At 38.0% G+C, this 20336-nt stretch overlaps 1 protein-coding gene across 4 annotated transcripts; it reads right to left on the bottom strand.

Annotated features, from left to right (window-relative positions):
* Positions 1-243: 243 nt before the first annotated feature.
* Positions 244-18977, bottom strand: LOC103716592 (ubiquitin domain-containing protein DSK2b-like). 4 transcript variants are annotated; one of them, XM_088723201.2, is made up of 9 exons: positions 18752-18977; positions 18349-18645; positions 2749-3483; positions 2447-2658; positions 2256-2369; positions 2119-2177; positions 1529-1557; positions 848-937; positions 244-745 (listed from the first exon to the last, which is right to left on the bottom strand). In XM_088723201.2, exons 1-9 carry the CDS (start codon positions 18858-18860, stop codon positions 597-599), a joined length of 1794 nt encoding a protein of 597 aa, XP_088579327.2. In that variant the 5' UTR covers positions 18861-18977; the 3' UTR covers positions 244-596. The 4 variants fall into 4 exon arrangements, with proteins under 4 accessions (XP_088579327.2, XP_038974040.3, XP_088579329.2 ...); XM_039118112.3 differs by having other exon boundaries at positions 18742-18911; XM_088723203.2 differs by having other exon boundaries at positions 2256-2318; positions 18742-18911.
* Positions 18978-20336: the final 1359 nt, after the last annotated feature.

The raw sequence follows: 20336 nt of genomic DNA, 5'->3' as shown, positions 1-20336 counted from the left end.
AACCACCAACTACTATTAAGAAAATGATAAGATTTTAAAAAAAATAGGGTGCAGAATATTCCAAATATGGTGACCTAATCATTAACTACAAAAAATATTGCCTTCAAATTACAGCTCCAAAATCAGTATATACAAATTTCTTAGGAAATTTGATGGATTCCAGCTATCATAGATTGAGTGGCTCTACTATAGAGATTTGCTGCAACTAGAGATGCAGAGTGTTTGCCCTTCTCTAAACACAACTTCAGTAAATTTAGTAATATAGGATAAGGAGAAACTGAAATTGTCAGTAACCACATGGACCAAAACAAATTCACTGCTTGTACAGTTCACAAGACAAAATACAGCCTTTAACTAGTATATGTACATACATAACAGACTCAATATAATATCTTAATAGAAATACATGAATAAGGCTCCAACATAAAAAATTTAACCACCCTTGGCAATTACCTCTACTTATTCCACGCTGAGAATAGAAGCTGAATCTGTGTTTTGCTGTCTTGAAAGCTATGTAGACAGGTGACGCTGACTAATCTTACAGACCCACATAATGTAGGCTACTATAAAAGAAAGGATCATTGATTCATAATTATCTACTGACCGAGATTTCCAAGGAGCCGCTCAACCGCAGCATGGACATTCCCAGCGGTGGCACTCAGTGCTCGGATGTTCTCCTGAGTGTCAAAGAAACCCATTTCCTGAAGTTGAGACAACTGGGTTGCATAAAGCTCTTCTGGTGGCACTGCAATGACAAGCATTCATTTCACCAGTTCAGCAGAGATGGAATGGTTTCATTACATGAAAAGACACTAAAATGTATTCATGGTAATAATATGATGTTCACCATTAGAGGTGTTAGGAACACCAAGACCTCCAGCACCAAGTCCCCCAAACATGTTCATCAGCAATTCCAGCCCTGCATTGTTAGGTGTACCTGTGGCCAAGTGGCATTAGAAAATGCAATATCAGAAAGGAAATGTGGCTGGCTAGCGAAAAGTAAAACAGCCCATATTTGCCCGAACTGAAGCAGCAGTAGGTATGTGTTAAGATCACACGTACACACAGAGAGAGAGAAAAAGAGAGAGAGAGAGAACAGAAAGAAAACTCGGTTCTCCAAATGCATGCACATGTACATAAATGCCCAAGATGCGCACACAAAAGGAAAAGGGATGTTGCATCCTACATGCATAAGCAGAGGCAACAAACAATATTAATTAGAGAGAACAAAAACACACAAGTGAGCAATAACTCAAGTATAAGTTAATAAATAAGTGGTTAAATCAGATTGAACAGTTCTCAGCAAAAATTTTGATTATTTGCCAATAATCCACAGCATTAATCAACCAAGTATCCCTAAGTATGCCAGATATTCTAGTAATATAGAAAATCTACCAGTCAACTTCACCACCAACTCATCAACATATCCAGATATACAAGAGAATATACTAGTAAATGATATAGATATCAAGTGACAGCGGCGAAACAGCCAAAAACCAAATCATAGGTGAAGAAGATTATCAATTACCTGCTCCACCACCTGTCTGATTTTGTTCCCTGCGACCAAGTAATTCATGTATCAGTGGTTACCAAGTATAGCTAGCTAAGTACAAAGAACGGATGAGAAATTAAAATCATCTAGGAATATAAGAAAATAAAAATGTTCAAGAACCATCGTGATGGAAAAGCGAAATAAAGGACAGAATAAGTTGCAAAGGAATTACAGAATAAAGTATAAAATGAAAAAACAAGCAACAGGAAACATAAATGAAAATCCATAGCAAGGTTTTCAACTTTCAAGTACCATCCCCCATCCGGCTAGTACAGGGCGTACTGTACCAACCTGGTACAGTACCGAGCACCTGCAATATGTCCCATACTGCCACATGGTACAGGTACTGCACCAAGTCCAACAGCGTACCATGCACCAGTATGGGGCATATCATACTGATCTGGCCTGCATTGATAAGGTACCAATATAGAGTCCAGTACCAAGACATGAAATATTGATCCGATATATAGGAAAGAATGCTTCAAATTTCTCATGGAGAACAACTTTTATGACAGACATGAAAAGAAATTGGGCAACAGATGAATATTAGGTATAAGATGACTTACTGGCTTGACTGTTGCTGACCAATCCGGGATAAAAGTGATTGCTGAAAGGACAAAAGTTGCTGCAGGAAAGAGCTGTTCAGTTCACACGAGAACAAACCAGAAAACTGATTGCAAAGATAGCAATATACCAAAGCTACCTGCATTGTCTCAGGAGAAGTCAGCTGGCGTAGAAATTCTGGATTTCGCAACATCTCTCTTAACTGAGTATTGGATTCCAATAGGCCACGCATATGGGGATTGAAATTAAGTATCTAGCAGCAATCAAATAATCACAAAATAAGAAAGCTCGGACCAAGGTTTGAGTCGTTCAACATAAAGTAGATTCTACCTGGTTCATATACTGAGGGTCAGAAAGGAGGCTCTGCACCATCTGCATAATGGCTGGATTTTGCATAAATTGACTCGATGGGGTAGAATCCTGCACTCCACCAACCATCTGTTCCAAATCTGGTAAACCAAGTCCTCCTAACCCAGCAATGCCTGGTGCCCTTGTATCGCTGGCAGGAGTTGACCTAGTGTTAACTGGCTGCGGACCTTCAGCTGTGGAATTAACTTCTTACATAACTGGACGAAAACAAAGAACGCCAAACTTCAAAGACTCAGCAATCATAAAGAACATATGGTACTTACCATTGCTGCTCCAAGGATTGGGAAGTGGGTTGGTGTTCGGCGAAGGAGACCCAGCAACTGATTCTGAACCAGTAGCTGATGGGTTGGGTGACCGATCTCTGTTATGGGTGACATCCTGGTTCCCTAAAAGAGCTGCAAATGGGTTTGACCCCATATCATTGTCCCCAGCCATTGTTGTGGCATTCAGAAAAGGTTCCTGTACGGTTTCATACATGCGCCTGAGCATGTTAAATCCTTCTGGAGAAGCTTCAATGTTGCTCATAGCCCTGTCTGTGTTCCGCATCATCTCTCTCATGATCTCAGGATTTCTTGCTGCTTCCAGTGTCTGCCGCAGAGTGCTGGGATCGTTGAGGATGTGTGCAAGATCAGGATTGCGGTCAATAATCTCGCGCATTTGAGGATTGCTCATGATTATATTTCTCATCAAGTCAGGGTTATTCATAAGGTTCTGGATGGCAGGCATGTTCATTATTTCCCTCATCATGTTGGGGTTTTGAGTTAGCTGCCGTTGCACCTGACCAAGTTCTGGAAATCCAATCCCAGATAAACCAGATCCCCCTAATCCAGCCAGCCCATTAGCACCAAGGCCTGGAAATAGTGAGCCTCCAAAACCAGCTCCACCAAGGCCACTACCTTCATTTGGAGTACTTGAAGCTCCTAGGTTGGATGCAGCAGTGTTAGCTGATGATGGCACAGCACCACGGACCAAATGAATGGTATGGTCTGACTCCACGCCTAACCAAGATAAAAAGAGAATCAGAGATAGGCTTGGTCAGAAGCCAAATAGAGCAAGAATGAAGGCCAAGATGGTGCAAGAAGAAAAACTAATCAATACTTCAGCTATATAAATTGGCATTACAGAACTTCTTCCTCTTGCATACCATAATACTTCGGCGATTACCAATGTCACAACCTCCAATTGTCTCCTCACTAATGCTTACTGTTCGATCATACAATGGTATTACATGCTCCTATTCCAGCTGGGTGCAGACCTCTTCCCCAAAAACACACCCCTATCTAGAAATTCTAGATTATAACTTTAATTGAAAACACCATCTTTCTACAAAACACATGCATTTGGTATCATGCATCAAATTTATATGCTTCTTACCCTCTCATACACATTGAATGTAAATCATCTAGATACAAAATAAATGTATACACACAAACCCCCACCAACCAACCAACCCCACACACACACAAACACACTAGCACCTTTCTACAAACCCCATGCATTTGGTGTGCGCATCTAATTTATATGCTTCTTACCCTCTCATGTGCATTGAATGTAAATATAGTCAAGATGCTATGAATGTATGCACGTATGCATCCTACAGAGGCTGTTTTATATTTCTAACACAATATCCTGAGAATTAAACATCCATTTTAATAATAGAATTTTAGTAGAACAATGCACTTGCTTCGTGGAAATCTAATGTAAACTTCATAAAGAAACAAGAAAAGATTTTTTATCAAAACAAAAGAATGATTTGACTCGTTAAAGAACATGCAAGTAACTTTCTTTTCCTTTAGCTCTGCGCAACAAGATGTCAACATGCTACATAACTTGGTTATATTGAAATATGCATTTTATTAGGGAGGTCAGAGTCTTATTCTTGTTGACAACCATGATTCAATTAAAAAGGGCAACAACATTACCTTTTAAGTGAACTGTTTGATACAATGAGATTACAAATGCTGAGGTGACATTTTGATCCATTTTCATACTTAATTATATTAGACTGCAAAACTTTTAGTAGAATCCATATTCGGTGATGCCTTTGAAATACTTATATGCAATTGTTACAAGCTAAGATTGATATTAATTTATACAAAAATGATTATAAGGACAGAATAAATTCTTAAGTCATCATTTTTCCCTCTTAGTATCATTTTTTTAATTCTTCTCCTTTCACTTCTTTTTCTTGTACAATTTCTCACCTTTTCCTTTCCTGACCTTCTAGTCATAACTTTTACTATACTTCTTTCTCTTCCTTTTTTGCTCCTTTTCTCTTTTCTTGCCACACAAGCAAGTACCTGCAAAAACAGTGTCTATTTATTTTTCCTTCTCAGTTTCACTTTCCTCCTTTCACCAACAGCAGTTTGTAAACATTTCTTCTTGTTCCCTTTTTTCTTTGTCTCTTCTATTCCTCCATTATTTCCTCACTTTTGCTAGTTGCTGTGGGTTCCATTATTTTCATTCCTATTCTAGTTTCCTTCTTTATCTATTTGCCTAAAGCATCGTTAGAAACCAGCACCTATCATACATACACAGAATGCAGTGGCATCATACTTCAGCAAGCAGGATATGCAACAGCAATCCAGAATTTCAAGGTGCACAAATAGTAAAATTGGTTTTGCTTAAAATTTGAAATGTTCTGGAACTCATGGGGGGAAAAGGATGCGCATGAATGACATGTTCTTTATTTGTTTCTGCAATAATTGTTCTTTTAATAACATTATTGGCTGCATCTGACCAAAAGAATCCACACAGTTCATTCTAGGATTGCACATCTCTTCTCCTTTCCTTACCAATATATTTTGGCGGCCAAAATAAAGCAGGATCCAAATATCTTCGCTGCCAAAATTTATTTATAAACCTCGGCTGGGGGAAGAGAGGAATTATTGGAAATTGCTTAATGAAATCTTGTTGGATTCATGAATATCGTCCAACTTTACTAACTGCACATGTATCCATGAAATCTCAGTCATTATACACATGATATTGCAAAGTCCAAAGCCCACAACCAGATCTCTCGCAGACTTCTAGAAAAATTTTAATTGCAAATTAGAGGTTTGTTATTACTGCTAGAATTTCCACCAGATAGGATCGCAATTTTGTCCTGGGAACAATAATTAACTTCGGATACAATTAACTAATAATTGCAATGAAGAGAAAGAAGGAATGGAAACAAGATATTCCGTTCACAGTTCATCAGATCTGGTTTACACCTCATCCTTTCCCCCTTCCAAACCATACAAAATTGATAAGACATCCTACAAACAATACGGACATATACTGCATCCTACAAACTATATGGATGAGAACTTAATCATTCGACAATATTTTGAAGAAGAGAGAAGGCTCTGGAGTCCGGAGAATGGAAAAGGGCACCTCTCTTCTTCTCTGCTTCTTTCTTCAGTTACCTTTTCTGTTCTGTATCCTCTTTCTTTCCTTTTCCATTATTTTATTTCTCTTCTCTCCTCTCATCTTATCCCTTTGCAGGCCAAAACAAAACAGGCATCCCCCAGTATGAGAAACAACGAGACTGGAGGGCTCCCTCTCCTTAAAGTGGTGCCCATATGCTTGGCCAGCCACTAGCATGTTAACTAGGACTAGTAAAGGACTAGAATGAGCCTATAAAGTGCCAGGTAATATTTAATCTGAACTCGCCATTATCTTTACCATTTACTATCTGAATTATCTATTATCTGTACCATTACTTCAGCAAAAGGCCCTAATAAACAGAAAATCAGAGCAACAAACTCCTAGGCAGTAGGCACACCTAAAGGACTGATTAAAGAGCCCTACAACTAAAATACATTAGCAAGTTAAACCTGGGATTTGACTCTAGAACACGCTGTAAGGGTAAGGCCTAACCCACATGATATATACCATATATACCATCTATACAACTTTTAGTCAAATGACGCATGTAAGAGAAGAACTAGGACTTCCCCTGAAACTGATTCTTTCATCTCCTGAAAACAACAAAAACAGAATCCCAATTCACCTCAAACCCCATCTCTCAGAGAAAGCTAGTTTTCTGATCACCTCAACCTATTCATCTACTTCAAAGAACCAAATTCATGTCAACCCCTTCAATTCTTGGTGAGAGCAAAGTTAGACACCTTATCTATCAAGGCTGTCTGGTTCAGGGTTAACGAAATAGGTTAAACGGGTTAGCTGGAATATCTTGGAAAGAAGTGATGGGATAGAGAGGGTTAATTTTAGTCCATCATTTTGGCAAAATATTTTTGACCCGGTTTATCTTAGCTAACTAGGTTGAAAAAGGTAAAGGTGGGGCTAAACTGATGATACAAGTATCACATCAGTACAGTCTATACTGGTCGATATGTGCCAACCATACCAGCCTTGTACCAACTTACTGTGCTGGTCAATAAGGGCCCATATCATGGCACACACTGTATCAACCAGTGACCAGTATGGACCTGAGGTCCCATACCGCAGTTTTCCAAACATGGAACCAGTCAATTTCTTCAAAATTCCTTCTTTACTCCTTTAAACTCCTCTAACCTCAAGCAAAAAAATGGTTGTTTGGCTAAGTATGTAGGGTTACTGGGCATTATTCTACCTAAATCACAAATAAACATATCCTAGAATAGTACAGCTGGAATTTCAATTTGTCTAAACCCCTTCATCAATTGGAGGAGGCCTGTCCTTTAAATTTTGACAAAATGGTTGTATATCAATTTATTGTTAGCATTTAACAACTTAATTTTGTAAAGCAAATGTATAGGAACATTCGTCCCAATTATAGTTTGGCCGAAGGAACAAATCACACTTCCCCAATTATTATATTACAGCAAGGCATAAGCATCTTGAGCCATGGGTTACTTTATGTGATTTGGAAATATCTCAAGGAGATATCATGAAGGAAATCATGCCAATCTTAACAATTCATCTTTTGACCTCTAACTCGATTCTCATATCTAATTATAAACGAAATCAAGAATCAACTCCTGCAATATGATCATTCATTATATATAACCCACCCTCATGTCCCTTCTTTCCTGTGATATAATCATCACTGACCGCTAGTCCTTTTTCTTGTGTTTGCTAATGGGCTAAGCAATGGGGACTAGCACTTCCACAAAGCCCCTAAACCCTTGATAACCATTGATAGGGGGAGTCAATACCAAGTCTCTTGTTACACCACCAAAAGTGACTTTTCCAATGGAAGATGCCAGCTTACCAGGCTGGTCAAGTCTCTTGGTGGTTGTGCCAGAGAGACCTAGGTTCAAAATCCTGCCTCCACCAGGATTTGAGGGTTTAGGGGTATATGGACCTTACCAAAAAAATAGACGATGACTACCAAAGAAATAGAGAGACTTTACCAATAAGCCAATTAGCACCTTCAATTTCTGCCTTAGTGTAATCTTTTGATGCTTGCACTTTTTCCCCAAATTATGTACAAAATAATCAATGGTTGGCATGACAAACCCACACTTAAGTAACCAAATGCTTGTTTCCATTGTTAAGTTACAAGTGTCACCGCCCAATATAAGCTATTAAACTACTAATCTCTATCGGAATTAAATCCATCCAATTCTTGCCCTTGCTATACCTTTAGTAATCCTAATAATTTTCCAATATTCCGGCTTAAATTTGCATATAAATAGACTTCGTACTTCTACTGCAAGGACTGAAGTGCCGACCAACACTACCAGCATAAACCAGCATGTATTGTGCCAATGCATGTGGACCATTGCATGTCAGGCACTAGCATAGCATGACGTGTACCTTCCAATGGAAGTGCCAAGCTGACAATGCACTGGTATAAGATACCTTTATCTTTGTTCTATCATTTATACATTTTCTGAAACAGAGAGAAAATATCAGCTAAAAAATATTAAGCTTAGGATTTACCTCCAATTTGTAATACATATAGATTGACTTTGGCACATGCAATCCACCATGTACTTAAGAGGTAGTATGGATGACTTTGATAACCTCAAACTGACTAAAGATTATTTTATTATTCATATAATCTAGTAAATACACTCCAAATTTGGGAGTGTGCGCATATCTGTTTCTCCCCCTCAAAAGTACGAATTGCACTACACTTAGATCAGATAAAAGTTAATGTTCTGAGGAAGGGATGTGGAGATTGACAGCCAATGAATGGAGTGGCAGTTGGGAGGTTGGGTTTAATATTAGAATAAATACCACAAATTAATATTGATAACAATATTTTTGTTGGTCTCCTAACCCCTAGAAGAAAGAATTAATCAATTAATCCTTTAATTGAAAAATATACTTTTGCTATAAAATGTTGTTCTCTTAAAGAAAATACCACCAGCCTTGGTTGCAAATATTGAATGAGTCAGGACACTTGGGCAAGACAGAAATGAAAACCTTGTTAATTATTTGACAACACATTGATTAAACCATGGTCTGCTGAACTGGTCCGTACCGGCTGCTTCAGCCGGGTCTTGACTGGTTCGGCCTGGAACTGGTACCTGGACAGCGTGGCGTGGATACCGGTTCCAGTCGTCTGGGTACCGATTTCAGCTATTTTCGGGCTGGTACCGACCGGTATGCATGCGTACCGGCTGCGTACCAGCCTGTACCATTGCGAACCGGTTGATTCGCGTCGGTACCATTTTTTTTTAGCCACAACGCGCGTGCTATGGATTTTAAACAACAGCGTGCGCGCTGTGGTGTGCGCCCCACGCAGGCGCGGAGCCGCACGCCCGCACGCGGTTCCCCCTGCGCGTTTCAGTGCACAATTCCACCGCGCGCGGCACGATTTCACAGCACGCGAGCACGATTCCCCCGCCTGCACAAGGCAGCGCGCGGATGCGAACAAAAAAAAATTTCCGCACGCATCTGCGAACCAAAAAAAATAATATAAACAAAGACTGGTTCGTACCAGACCGGTTTCGATACGAACCGGTCTCGAATTGGTCCAGTAGGCAACCGATATGCCTACCGGTACCGGTTCAGCGTAGCTTGGATTAAACAATATAAAAAAGTCTCTCAAAGAATCACTGTTTCATTAAATTTGGTATTCTCCTAACAGCACTAGTTAATGATACAAGTTTCCCTTCTATTTGTTTTAAGTAGGGTCTCTTCATTGATTTCATGCATAGTATGTCGTACCGTACCATACCGGATAGTACCGTACGTACCGTACCGTACCAGTTCGGTACCAGTGGCATACCGATCCTCGATACGCCAAAAAAATTTCATACCATACCGTACCGATACTATACTAGTGTGGCACTAGTACGGGTTCCGCTACCGGTACGGCGAGCCTTGGTTTCATATCCTATTAAAAAACCTCTTTATATTCTAAGATTAAGCTTCAGGGAAGGTTTTCTGGAACAGGAAGCAATGTCAACACGACAAAATGGAATAGAAGCCAAAAGGAGTAAGTCATGTAATTTGAGTGAGTGAGTGAATCAAAATAACTAATTTGGTAATTTGAGCATTCTTTACTTTCTAGGTCTAGTTAGAAGTCCTAGATTTGAGGACCACATGAGGCTTGGGTCCATGATTTGATTAAAATTTATTCCAAAGATTTCTTTTAGTGTGTTTTGGGGATTGGATCTATAATTAGAAATGCAAGTCCTGTTAGGATAATGAGGTTTGGATTCATAAAAGCCAAAATGGTATGCCCATTCGATGCAATTAAAGTCACACATGGGGCATCGAGGCTTCAAATCATCATAAGATCCTTTCTGAACTTTTCTAATTTCGCATATTAGAAAAATTTTGAACTAGTCTTGTTTAGGAATCAATAATCAAGAACATTAATGACTCAGCAGCATTTTGTAGGCATAATCCTGACAAACATGCATCTGACTTGGCATGTAAATATTCTCTTCAAAATTCATTTGGCGCCCAAATATTTATTTCATAAGTAACATCTAATATCAACATGGGTTTTTTGCTTACATATCCTCCTAAATATTGAAATTTATATGAATATCCTTCCAAAATTGATATTTGCATGTATACCCTTATAAAATATTTGTTTTGCATTTATACCCTTCTTTTTTCTTTTTTCTTGCATATGTGCCTACACCATCTAATGCTGTCAAAAAATTAACGGTTTAAAATTAAAAATGACTAAAATATTCTTAATAGGTAGATATGCAAAAAGAAACATTTATAAGGGCATATATGCAAATAATACTTTGCGAGGGTATCCATGCAATTTTACATATTTAGAAGGGTTTATATGCAAAAAAAAATCTTTTTTTTATTTCAACCTATTTTAATACTTGGATTTGTCTTGTGCCTACTCCTCAATGGTTTTCGTAAAAATATTGCTTAAGAAAAAGATTGATTCGACAATTAGATAATAAAAAGAGTTATAAAAGTTCTTTCACTAATCATGAAATTATTCTATTTATTCTTTTTCATTTATAACAACCACTATATCTTATTTCATCAAAACATAGTTTATAATATTTATTGTTATAGATGCATATATGAGGGCATGTATTAGAATATAGAAAAGGATTAAAATCTCTCAATGGCACATGATAGATTGCAATAACCAAGCTTCCTTGCTACTGCTAGGCTCATGGGTGGAAGAACAACATTAACCATCTCCAAGCAAAATCGTTAAAGAACTTCGAACCCTTTAAACTTATTAACAACCTCTGCATACATGTGGTAGAAGGCCACCCCTACGTTGTATACCTTAAGCCACTTTTCTTTGGAGCTTCAATTTTCTAGAACAAGAAAAGATCTAGTATATGGGGCCCAACTTGTCACAGCAATTTTAAATCAGCCACCAGTCTGCACATAAAAAAATTTTCAGCTCTAAAAGATAAACATTGCAAATCTCATATGAGATCTCTTACAATACTTTTCTTTAAATACTTTATAAAGCTAAAGCCAGGATCTGACCATCTTCATGTAAAAAAGGATACAATGAAGGGCGGTCTATGGTGGAGAAGGGGGTCAAGGCAATGTTTTTAATTTCAGATAGAGAAGTGAAAGAGAGGGCCGAGAGAGATCGAAAATTTTTTCAAATGAGGTAGAGATATTAGTTTTTAGTGAGACTTGTTAGCCTATTATCCGCTTCAGAAATAAAAAGATACCTTCATAATTTTAATTAATTATTATTTTAAATAAATATAATTTTGTTTAATCATGTTCGCTGAATTGCTATTTCAAATGTATTCATACAAAAATAGTATTTTGTGAGGGCACGCATGTAAATATCAATTTGGAAAGCATTAGTACAAATTTCAATATGTAGAAGGGTATTTATAAAAAAGTTCGATTTTTTTTGCATGTATACCCTTCTAAAAATATAAAATTGCACGAATACCTTCCAAAATTGCTATTTACATGTATAGCCTTATAAACGTTTCTTTTTACATGTTTACCCGTTAAGAGTGTTTTCGTCATTTCATTTTTAAACCACTAATTTCTTAACGGCATTAGATAGCATGGATACATATGCAAAAAAAAAAATAAAAGAAGGGTATATATACAAAATAAGTGTTTGATGAGGGTATACATGTAAATATCAAATTTGGAAGGGTATTCACACAAATTCCAATATTTAGGAGAGTATGTATGCAAAAAAAACCCTATCAACATTAAGGTCCTCAAAAGTGGGACAAAATCTAGATAGCAAAGAACTTGTTTGTGTTAAAATGGATTTGTAATGATTTTCTACCTCTGCTAAAGCAAAACTGCTGACTTTTCTCATTTAATAGCATACATGTTACAGCGGAAATGATTAACCATTTTCTTTTTGCTCTTTTTGTTGCTTCTTTGGCTTGCCTTGGGGCAAGTGGTGTCTTTTTTGAAAGTTAAGCATCAAAGGTTGCTCCTTAGGTTTAGGTCCTGTTTGGATATTCCTATAGGATTGGGTTGAAAATCCTATAGAAATCAGACTTGTTGGCCTATCTATCTTACATTTTCTAAGATCTTGTCCAAACCCAGCCCAGATCCTAGCCTTTGGCTTGCAAGAAGAAAAAAAAAACCCATGGAGGTCTTTTTTTCTTCCCACAAGATTTGGGATGGGTGGTGTTTGGTTGTTACAAGGTCATACATAAATGGATGGCCCAATCCATGAATCCTATAAAATTTTCAGCCCAATCCTGTAGGAATATCCAAACAGACCCTTAATTCAATCATGGACTATCTAGATTTACCTTTTCTGCTTCTCTTTAAATCTGGAATTGAATTGTAGAAAGGGTCAGGTTCAGACCATGTCACTAAATTAAATAACTACACTGCTCTAATAAATTGACAAAAGTATGAGGAAAATCAAACTCACATGTCATCACTACACTGCTCTAATATATCAGATCTCAATGACACAATAATTAGGAATCTTAAACTTGCATCGCCAAATCAGTGTCACAAACTTAGCATCCTAAAAATTTATTGCAATGAGAACAAAAAGTTTGGGTTGTTTATTAGTAGTATAAAATTAGAATTACTGTTTAAACTTTATGCTGTGTTTTTGGTAGTGAAATTTGAAGTCATCCCATATTTCAAGGAATGACTTAAGAATAAGAATTTGAGGGTAAAGACTAGATATTTTTTTCCTATTCTGCAGCCTAGTAGTTTGTACTTATGGGGTGATTAGCACATTTCTTCCTCTTCCTCAGTTCCTCTCCTTCACCAATGCGAGCTATGATTATAGTTGTATCATATGTATACATTTGGCAAGCAGTTATACATTATGAAAAAGGTCCACAAACCAATACTGAGAACCAAGGTCCGCCATACCGGTACCAGTCGGCGTACCGGTGGCGACCCGTACCGGTGGCGTACCGGTCCGAACCGGTCCCGTACCGGTCCCGAACCGGTCCCGTACCGGTCCCGAACCGGTCCCGTACCGGTCCCGAACCGGTCCCGTACCGGTCCCGAACCGGTCCCGTACCGGTCCAAACCGGTTTTTCAACCATAAACTACCGGTACCGGATTCCACGCTGATCCGGTACCGATCCCAGGCCGGACCGGTACGGATCGGTACGGCAGACCATGCTGAGAACCATATTGGTATATTACTAGTTCAATACAATATGGTCGGTACGGAACGGTATGCACCCTAACCGGAACATGCTTCCAATACTTTTCTCACTCCCACCCATGCTACCACCCAAAATTGGGCGGTACGGTCGATGCTAGGCAGTATGGAGCAGTTTTGCTTGGTTCAGACCGATTCGGCTCATATACCAAACCAAATCTCAAAGGTATGGGCCGGTATGGTAGACCTTGACAAACACCATCACAATATAAACAACCAAAGGAAAATATAGGAAAGTTGTTTAGAAGAGTTTGACTAAACTCGTATGATCAAAAACTAAAGCAACCAAGATACACACACCACATAGATGCAAGGCCATATAAACTAACTCATACTATGATTCTATTACAGAATAGTGAGAATTCACACCTAATTGAATAGATAATATTATAGGATTACTGACATCAGAAAATAGATAAAATTAACAATCTAGTCTTATTTTTAAAAAAAGGAAGAAGAAGAAGAGATCATCTGTAAATAAGTGGAAGTCTACTGGATTATGGTAATTACATTTTAATATATTCTTCAAGAATTGCAAAATATAATATTTCCAGATCCTATCGATTTATTTTAGCATATTGGGCTCTAAAAGTGTGTAAGCACATATATTTACACCAGTCCACATGTCACTCACTGCATGATGAGTTAAAAAAAAGAAGAGGAAGAAGGTAAAACACAGAGAAATGGGGACCAAACAACCATACAGGATCCAATCTTGTCAAACCCAGTCAGCTCCATTAATGGTCGTATTTGTTCATTTCTTTGAGTTTTTTAACTTTTTGTTCTGCATTTTTTTAGGGCAAGGTTGTAAGGGTCGGGGATTGGTAAATCATGGATTAAATCAAGCAGGTCAAGATCTAAGATTAGATTGGTTCTATCAGTACAAGAATTCCCACTCAGCCCTCTCAATTGATTTTCATAAAACTTACAATTCCTAGCTAAGTTACAGATAGTGCTAGATACCAGTCCCACCAAAAGATCAAAACCTTTACCTGAAAGCAAATGCTCTAATGAAGTAATGAACGGCCTATCACAAACACTAAATTATTCACTCCGTTTATAATATTTCCACACATAGTAGGAAATGCATGCCAAAAATACTCGAGTCTCTCCCCAAATACATTTACATGCCCACCAAAAAACCATATCCCATGCTTGAAAATGATCAGCTATAAACATAACCATCAAGCATTGTCCCAACTCAAAACTAATTAAGAACTCTAATAATGTCCAGCCATAGATTAAAATTGTTCTTATATAATATCCCATCATCATGTCTATAATATCTTTCTCAAATTACCTTCTTCAGCACAGTATTTACATAGCACTCAAGCATCCAAAAAATACCTATTGAAGAAGGCCCAAATTATACCTTTTTACTTATCACCCTGCAACTTCGTTTCTTGTTTAGACTCACTTTATTCCAGTTAAAGAGTTGCGCAATGCCACAGTAAATCGTTTTGCAACCTACATATTTATCCAACATGAAGGCTTTCGCTATGATTAAAAAAGAACATAAGCTAATGATTTATCATATCTGCATTGACTCTGCTAAACTCCCTCAAAGGAAAGCAATTTACTGAGTAAGGTTCGACAATGATACAAGTAGGTAGAGATACTACAAATCTTCATAATTCTCAGAAAGTTCATTGTTATTGATGAAACTGAATACACTCCTCGATGTCCAGATCATTTAGATCTTCAGAAATTTATTCAAAATAAACTGAACTGAAACTATAGAATTGGATCTATTGTTATCCATCTCAATTAGCATTCTCTATTGAAGCTAGTTATGTTTGTTTCAGCAAGATCTTTACACAATATGTTCAAATGATGAATGAGATAATGTTTTAAACCTGATTTATTTACATTTTTCTATTTTTATGAAAACTATTTTAACTATTCAAATTCCTTAAATTTTTAATTAATTTTCAATCAAACATTAGGACTGCCAATATTGCAGAAATTAAACCCATTTTGACCCAATCAAAACCAAAAGTGACCTTTCAAACCTCTAAATGTACTCATAACTTGTCTCTTGCTTCAGCTAAATACCTTAAACTCCAAAAGAGAATTATTTACTATTTGAAAACAAACATATCAGCCTGATACATGAAAAAATACAATAAAATAAAATAAAATAGTCCAAAGGGATTAGCCCAATTGACTAGCTCAATTGTTCGTCCAACTAAGGCATCTCAAGGCCCAATAAGTTGAACACATTTGGACTGGCTCCAATCCCCATAAAATAGCAAGAAGATAACTAGTCTTCAGCATTCCCTTTTAAGCCCCTTTTGGGGGAGCTTTTAGAGGGCCAAAAAGCACTTTCTGGCCTTCTAAAAGCACTTTTAGATGAAATAGAGGTGTTTGGTAAAAATTTCAGAAAGCTATTCTAGCTTTCACAGAAGCTAAAAACAGATTTTTAGGAGAAGCTCCATTTTGGAGCTTTCCGAAAAAGCACTTTTAGGCCTGATCAGAAAACACATATATTCTGAGAGGTTAGCTAGAAAATCTTAAAACAAAGAACTAGGGATCGTTGAAAGATTAACAAGGACATGAACAAAAACCTATAAATTGAATCATGATCGGTATATACAAGATGATGACCAGTGTGCTGTATAACTTACTTTTAACAATATGGAGACTATTTATGATTTAGCAAGCAAGATTTGGAAGCTTATATAAGACAGATTTTCATTGAATTATATAAGGTTAGTAAATTTATTAAACTAATTTTTCTCATGTTTTAACAGATTTTCATTAAATCATGTATAGTTGTTCAATTTTTTTTTAAGAATGGTTGACAATGAGCCATTATACAAAAAGGTCAGCTTTAGCATAATAGACATCTCAAATGAGTTTATGTAGAAGCTTATATAAGACTTTGTCAGGAAACTAGTAGCATGTAGTAGGGAAAGTACAAAACAAATATGAAAGAGATAAGCTAGACTGAGTTCAAGCTTGTTACATGTCATAAAGTTTCAGCTCAAGCCAAGCTCAACTGATATCGAGCTAGCTTGAGTTAGACTTGATCAGTCAATTGATGAGAGGAAAAACCAACAGAGGAGAGTAAGCAATGGAGAGAAAAATCCAACAGGTAAGAGGAAAGGCAATCAGAGATTGTGTATAAAAACGGCTTGCCAGCTTTCAATGACTAAGAAAGGGAACCAACAACTATGAAGGAAAGGTGTGCTTTTCCCAACATTGCCATCCTCTTGCTCTCCTCCTGTCATCTCTAAAGTACCAGCTTTGGCACCAGGACCGGGTCTATCGAGAATGCCTCTGACAGTCTGATCTTGTTAATTAAAAACCTACCACTCAAAAGTTCTGATGAGTGGGCTTCTAATTTTTGCAGATGAAATAAAATGTCACTGAAGACACCAATGGCATCACGAGAACACAACCACAACCACAACCACATCGGGAATAAGAATGAACAATGATGGCAGATTCCAAGATATTGAAGGGAAGCACAAGGATAGAAGCGGAAAAGACTTAGCGTAGAGAGACCCTGGGCAACATATCTTAGTTTGATAAAGTCTAATATCAATTGTTAAACCTCAACCTCACAGCTGATATTATCATTAAGAAATACACATAGCAGCTGTCAGATTGGGATCTACTAGTTGTAATTACATAAATACATTAACATCAAAAATTAAACATAAATATTTTTTAATTGTGTTTTTATTTATATCTATAGTATATTAAAAAAGAGACAGTCTCGAACTTCGGAATATTCTCCTATAGAGTCAACTTTTTGGATGACGATGCCCTTAAATTAATTCTAAAAATGTCTACCATTCTAGAAAAATAAAGAAAATAAAGAAAAAGCAATCAAATATCATGAAATATTTGGAAAGAAAATGCAATCAGATATCTTAGTATTTTAGGAAAGAAGATGCAATTAAATGTAGCAGTGTGGTAGAATAGCATAGTTTATATGATAGAGTATTAGGAAAAAAGATGCAATGAAATATCACAAATAATTTTCTTTTTGTATCTTTTGTCGTTTTATAATCATAATTATCTAATCTTGTTTATAGTCTGTTAGCATCATTATACGAACCCATCATAAATTCAGAAGTAAATGAATTAAAATAATAATAATGGTATATAATGCAAAATATGCATGGCACATGCCCACTTAAAAACAGGAGCAACACATCAATTATCACGCTTATTTGAGCCTAGTAGACACGTGTTTGGCTAATTTTATTTCGAGCTCGGAAACCTAGCTCAAGCTCAGCTCATTTGCTATCAGACAGTTCACCCATCTCCAGCCAAACATGAGTAACTCACAAACCTCCTGCTCAATGGATGGCTCTCACTTAAAAACAATCATTGCACTTCATGCTGTCACCAACACATATCTAATCATGGAATCTTCTTGTATTCAAAAGTCTACGAATATAAGGATAACCAATTACTAGGAGATTTCTCAATTTTAACAAATTATATATAAATAAGACCAATCTCCACCAAGTCCTCGCCAATTCGTCTGGCAAATTTTCTAAAATCATCAACCCAAGACTGCCTAAAACTACATAAAGAAATGGAGAATACAAGTGAAAGAAACGGGGAGGTACATATTACCCAACTTTTTATTTTCCAATTGACAAATCGAACAGCAAAATGCATGGCATTACCATCAAGACTGCGTAAACTGATGGAATTGGCAGCTTAAAAAAGAAAAAATTAATAATCTTCCACTCAAATCCTGCCGCTAACAAATTAGGGAAAATCAAGATTTCAGAGAAAGCAGCAAGCAACAATCACGATCCAAGCCAAAACTAGGCTAACAGCAAAAGAAAAAAATGAATCAAGGGAAGGGTCCAGGAAGCACCATAGCTCGCTAGGGTTTGGTCGTCCTTCAAGATCCGACCTTTATAGATCAATCGCTGCTGCTCGGCCGGCACGTCGCAGCTCCCGGCAACAACAGCCTTGAACGCCTCGACGGTAGAGTCGAGCGATGTCTGGACCGAGAATTTGGACCCATTGGAACACCGGATGTGGACGGTGGCGCTGCCACAGCTGCCGGCCGCGCAGGTATCGCCTGCGCCGCCGGAATCGCCTTCGGCACTCATGCCACGCAAAGATCGGGGGCTTCCAAACCCTAAACGGAGACGACTCCGGTCCCGATCTGCAATCAGAGAGGGGAATTTTAGCTGAGAGAGAAGGGGAGGGTGGATGGGAGGGAGGGAGTGATGAGAGGAGATCGAGAGGTCGGGAGAGATGCCTTTGCCCACCCAAAACGGGGAAAAAATGGCTTCCTTTCCCTCCTCGCTCTCGGCCTTCGACAACCTTTCGGCTCTCCGCCGCGGAGGTGGGCAAAGCTTGCCTGCAGGCGACACGCATAAAACGCGGACGGTGCGACAAGACGATACGCCAGATGATGTCACAAATGGCGGTTACGATGCGTTTGTCCGAACGGAAACCTTTATGCGAGAGAGGCGGTTGAGCTTGTAGTCACGTGATTTAACGTGAGAGGGTAGGTTTTATGATTTATATATTTATCCGGAAGAGAAATCTTCTCTTGCAAAATCGTATCCCTCGGCATGTATGATGTATCTTCCAAAAGGCAAGATAAGATGCAAAGGAATTCCGGGTCCATCCATCCAATTATTTAAAAAAAAAAATTAATGGCCGATATATTTTTGGATCGGACTCTAATTTTTAGTTCCTGTTTACCAGTTTTATAACAATCGGTCCAGCGATATTTTGATATTTCACTATTTTCCATCATGAGATGAAAATACCCTCACTCTTCCGCCCTTCCTCTCTTCCTGCTCCTCCGCTTCCATTGGTAGCAATGCCTCCGTCCACTACTACAGCCCAGCACTCCCCCAGTCATCTCCTTTTCCTTGGAATTTTTTTTTCTTTGGCGAATGCTAGAGCTATCAAAATTACTTGTGGAGATTGGATGTATGGAAGTGGGCTTGTGAGGGAGAAGAGAGGAAGAGGAGTCCAGTGCTTTGTGGAATGCAGAGAGACGAGAGATGACAGCAAGTACGCCCACGGGTCCGACAAGTCGTGGAGCATGAAATCTCGGCCCCCCAACTTGGCCGAGTCGAAGAGCCCCTCCCCGAGTCGCGGCAGCTCCACGATCTCCCCCAGCTCGTCGGAGGACTCGTCGAGATGGGTGGGGTGGGTGACGGAGGAGAGGTCCATGGCGGCGGCGGCCTGGTCATCGCGAGGGGAGAGGGTGGCGGGGCGCGGGAGGGAGGCGGCGAGTTCGGGGAAGTTGAGTGGAGAGAGACGGAAAGAATGACTTGATGGGTGGAATAGAAGGCACTTCAAAATTAATAGATGGTTGTAGAGAAATGTTAATTGATTTCAAAGCCTTTAATATATGGTTAAGTTAATATCTAGCATAATATAGTTTAGTTAAGATGGTTAATCAATGTGTGAATACTTAATTTAGCATAGCACAAAGTTAAAAAATCTTGGAACATACTTAATTTAGCCTGGAATACACTTAAATCTTCTCTGTAAATAGTTAAGTCTTCTCTGTACATGGTTGTCTTTTCTATATACAGTTGAGTCTTCTATACACAATTAAATCTTCTCTGCATACAGTTAAGTTAAGATAACTCAATGTTGCAAAAATTTTGAAATCAGTTAATAAAATGTGGTACGCACTTAATATGTTTGGCACATGGTTAATCTATATGTAAATACTTAATCTAGATTTAAGCGTGTTCCGAGCTAAATTAAATATGTTTCAAGATTTCTTAACTTTGTAACATGCTAGATTAAGCATTCACATATAGATTAACCATATGCCAAGCTATATTAAGTGCATACCACATTTTATTAACTTGTTTCAAACCT

This window comes from Phoenix dactylifera, chromosome 6 (assembly GCF_051530095.1).
Source record: "Phoenix dactylifera cultivar Ajwa chromosome 6, Ajwa_hap1_PhDact_Kaust_v1.1, whole genome shotgun sequence".
In the NCBI taxonomy this organism is placed as follows: Eukaryota; Viridiplantae; Streptophyta; class Magnoliopsida; order Arecales; family Arecaceae; genus Phoenix; species Phoenix dactylifera.
Note: the sequence above shows the minus strand (reverse complement) of the source record. Positions and strands in the feature narration are given on the sequence as shown.

What these genes read in the sequence shown, in the direction of transcription:
- LOC103716592 (XM_088723201.2), bottom strand. Translation starts at nt 18,860, where the DNA reads ATGCGTGTCGCCTGCAGGCAAGCTTTGCCCACCTCCGCGGCGGAGAGC. An exon ending in CCAAACCCTAGCGAGCTATG is followed by an intron (nt 3,484 to 18,348) that starts GTGCTTCCTGGA and finishes TATCTTGGTTAG; the next exon opens with GCGTGGAGTCAGACCATACC. An exon ending in CAATCCTTGGAGCAGCAATG is followed by an intron (nt 2,659 to 2,748) that starts GTAAGTACCATA and finishes TTAATTCCACAG; the next exon opens with CTGAAGGTCCGCAGCCAGTT.